The sequence below is a fragment of the Lactuca virosa genome, chromosome 1 (genome assembly GCF_052849685.1).
Source record: "Lactuca virosa cultivar CGN04683 chromosome 1, Lactuca_virosa_CGN04683_v6, whole genome shotgun sequence".
Taxonomy (NCBI): domain Eukaryota; kingdom Viridiplantae; phylum Streptophyta; class Magnoliopsida; order Asterales; family Asteraceae; genus Lactuca; species Lactuca virosa.
Window position 1 is genome coordinate 43435519 of NC_136426.1, and position 3541 is coordinate 43439059.

At 34.2% G+C, this 3541-nt stretch overlaps 1 protein-coding gene across 1 annotated transcript; it reads left to right on the plus strand.

Annotated features, from left to right (window-relative positions):
• Positions 1-1403: 1403 nt before the first annotated feature.
• LOC145104453 (uncharacterized) lies at positions 1404-3114 on the plus strand. The gene is made up of 4 exons (XM_079041699.1): positions 1404-2090; positions 2220-2429; positions 2574-2705; positions 2824-3114. The coding sequence occupies exons 1-4, from the start codon at positions 1440-1442 to the stop codon at positions 2914-2916; spliced, it is 1086 nt and encodes a 361-aa protein (XP_078897825.1). The 5' UTR covers positions 1404-1439; the 3' UTR covers positions 2917-3114.
• The last annotated feature ends 427 nt before the right edge of the window (positions 3115-3541 follow it).

Below are 3541 nucleotides of genomic sequence, written 5' to 3' on the forward strand. Positions count from 1 at the left end.
GCAGTGAATGATTGCAAGCAGCAGTTGGTGCATACACGGACCCCAAGTGGGGGAGAGGTAGTGGTTCAGGGAGAGGGAGCTCATAGTGGGTTGATTTTATGTCCAACAGCTAGGGCCAGACACTATATACAACAGGGTTGTTCCGGATTTGTCACCTATGTTATGGATACCCAGGATAAGGGTACGACGACCGTTGACGATGTGCTGATTGTGCGAGAGTACCCATATGTGTTTCCGGAAGATTTTTCTGGGGCGCCTCCGGAGAGGAAAGTTGAGTTAAGGATTGATCTGGTTACAGGTGCGGCTCCGAAGCCAAAGCACCATATCGGTTGGCTCCTCCTGAGATGCAGGAGTTGTCTACACGGCTGCAGGAGCTGTTAGACAAAGGATTCATTCGACCGAGCAGATCGCCTTGGGGAGCACCGATCTTGTTTGTGAAGAATAAGGATGGGTCTCATCATATATACATTGACTACCGGGAGCTGAATAAGCTAACAGCAAAAGAACTGTTATCCACTCCCGAGGATCGGTGATATATTCGACCAACTTCAGGGTGCTAGCTTATTTTTTTGAATTTTTTTTTAAGTTGTCATGTTTGGCAAACCAAAAAGTAGCTTATAAACTAGCTTTTTAAAAAACTACTTAGATTAGTTTTATAGGAGTTTTTTTTTTTATTTTCCAAATATATCCCTTAATTAATTATAGAAATGTATTCTTTTAAATGTCATTTTATATTTTTCAGCTAGTTTACCAAACGACATTTTTTATTAGCTAGCTTTTCAATATCAGTTAACTTTTTATTTAACAATTAGCTTTTCAGCTAATACGTAGTAGAAATATCGTAACCCTAAAAAAAGTCCGTTAGAAATTCTCTAAGTTCATCCAAATAAAAATCACTTGTCAATTCACTGCACTAACGTACGGTTAGTTTTTAATTAATTATATATTATAATTCTAATAAACATAATTATTTTTGTCATTGAACATGTCATGCTATTTGTTTGGAACGGAGAGAGCAATCAACAATCTATTAAAACTAATTGATTAGGGTTAATTAGTTACAATCCAATGATTGGACTAGAGACTTAAGACACCCTTCCATCGTCACCACATTATATATGAAATTTAATTATGGGTTTCATCATAAAAGGGGTGGTATGCTATATATTTTTTAAGGATTCAAAACGAATTTTTTTTTGTATTTGTTTACATATGAGTGGATCCCACTTATATGAGCTGTACTTTGGCTGTTTAACTTGGCCCCACAGTGGACTCTTGGTTTCGAATATCCACATAACTATATGATTGGTAATTAATTAATCAAGTCAAACCTCACTAACATTCTTGAAAAAAGGGTATAAATAGGTTCCTTTTTTCTCGATATCCCAAGTCATTTCAAAACCTCCTTTGATAATCAAAAGTGAACAAGAAATAAAAAGATGGAGTCTTTTGGAAATTTCTTTGATGAAGAATGGCACAGTTTGAGCAAAATGTTCGTCGAAGATCAAGATTATGATAGGTTTTCTGGGCAAGGGTTGTTGTCAAGTGAACATGATCATGATCATTGTTCAAACGTTGAATGTGAAACCATATATTTTCCTTCTAGTGAGCATGTATTTAGCAATGCTAAATCATTTGTCGCCGACGAAGAGAGTTTAGTCTATGTTTCTGACAATGTTAACCCTAATTTCTACCATTTTTTCTCTCAAGAAAGTAGTATTTGTAGCAGCGGTGCTAGTACTGACACAGTCTCTCTACCCTACCCAAGCCATGAAAATTTCCAGCTTTGCCCTTCTATTATTCCTCCTTCACCATCAAACGATGCGTGTGATCAATCCATCCCTTTTTATATGTTGGACGAGATCAACAACTCACCACTACCAACCCACGCTTTTGCTAATGATGCAATGAGCAGAAGTCTCTACATGACACAAGATGTGGCAGTGGAGAAGGTTAAAATCGACAATTCACTTGTTCTGGACAGGGCTACGCCTCTGAAGAGGAACCTTGAAATGCGAGATGATGATGAAGTTAACAATGAGAAAACCAATAAGAACCCCAAGAAGAGATCACGAGTTTCAAAGGAAAATGTAAGTTTATTATTTTATGTGTAATTGTGAGAATGTGGAATCATTTGTTTATCTTCAAGAACATTAAAAATATGTAACCCAAGAAAAAAAATCTTATAGAATATTGCCTTTGTTGTATGTGTTTAACAGAAAAGTAAGAAGAATGTGCAACCAAAGAAGAATCAAAAGATGAATGATGCAGAAGAGTGCAACAACAACAATGGACAAAGTTCAAGTTCTTGCAGCTCTGATGATAATCTAACTGGATCTCAGGACTTGAATGGAGCTATTAACCCGATTAATGGAAAAACAAGAGCTAGTAGAGGCACTGCAACTGATCCCCAAAGCCTTTATGCAAGGGTAAGCACTACGGTTCTTGATGAAATATGCAAAAAACAACATTAAATTATGCAAGAAAAAGAGCAATTTATGCACAAACACCAATCTAGTTTTTTTATTTAAACTTCAATTAATTGATGATCTTTGGAACTTCTGGTTTTGCAGAAAAGAAGAGAAAGAATTAATGAGAGACTAAGAATCCTTCAGAACCTCGTACCCAATGGTACAAAGGTTGACATTAGCACAATGCTTGAAGAAGCAGTAGAATATGTGAAGTTCTTGAAGCTTCAAATTCAGGTAATTGAGATTATTAATTTATAAAACAAATATAATTTCAGTTATTATAGCGACATAATTTTATGTTTATAAATAATCAACACCTAATCATTGTTTTTCTGTGTGATATTTATTGCAGTTGTTGAGCTCAGATGATATGTGGATGTATGCTCCCATTGCTTACAATGGAATGGACATGGGTCTCTACCAAAATATCGCACCCAATTTATGATTCTGATTGGTTTTTCAGACTTAGTTCATTAAGGATTTAATATATAATTAAAATAAAAAATACGAATAATTCAGTAGACTATATATGACTTGTAATTGTTAATCATGTAATTATAAGATTCATGTTTCAGGATGATGTAAAGTAATTAAATTTAAACCATAATTATAATGATTAGTACGGATGAATTAAGGTGTTTGATTTTGGGATGTTTACCAATACAAATGTAAGTGTCCATTTTTTAGATATTATGGATGTAGGTAGAAACAAATTTAGATATTAGATTTCTATTTCTATTTCTATTTCCATTACACATATAAATATACATAATTAAATATTGCAAAATATATACTATATTAGTCTCTCCTTACATCCCTGATACACGGGTACAACAAAGTGAAAAATAGTCATGCAACATGCTGACATTGTTGCATGTTGTGGTCATTAATCCTTTTTATAATATATGCGGCGAAGGTACATATTTAAAGTCAATACCTTTAATGACACAAAATATAAATCAAACACTATTAAACAATTGGAATGATATTTCACAAATTCACATTTTGATCATATACCTATCCTATTTATTGAAATGTAAAAAGACACGCTTAGGAAATTTGTCAACGCT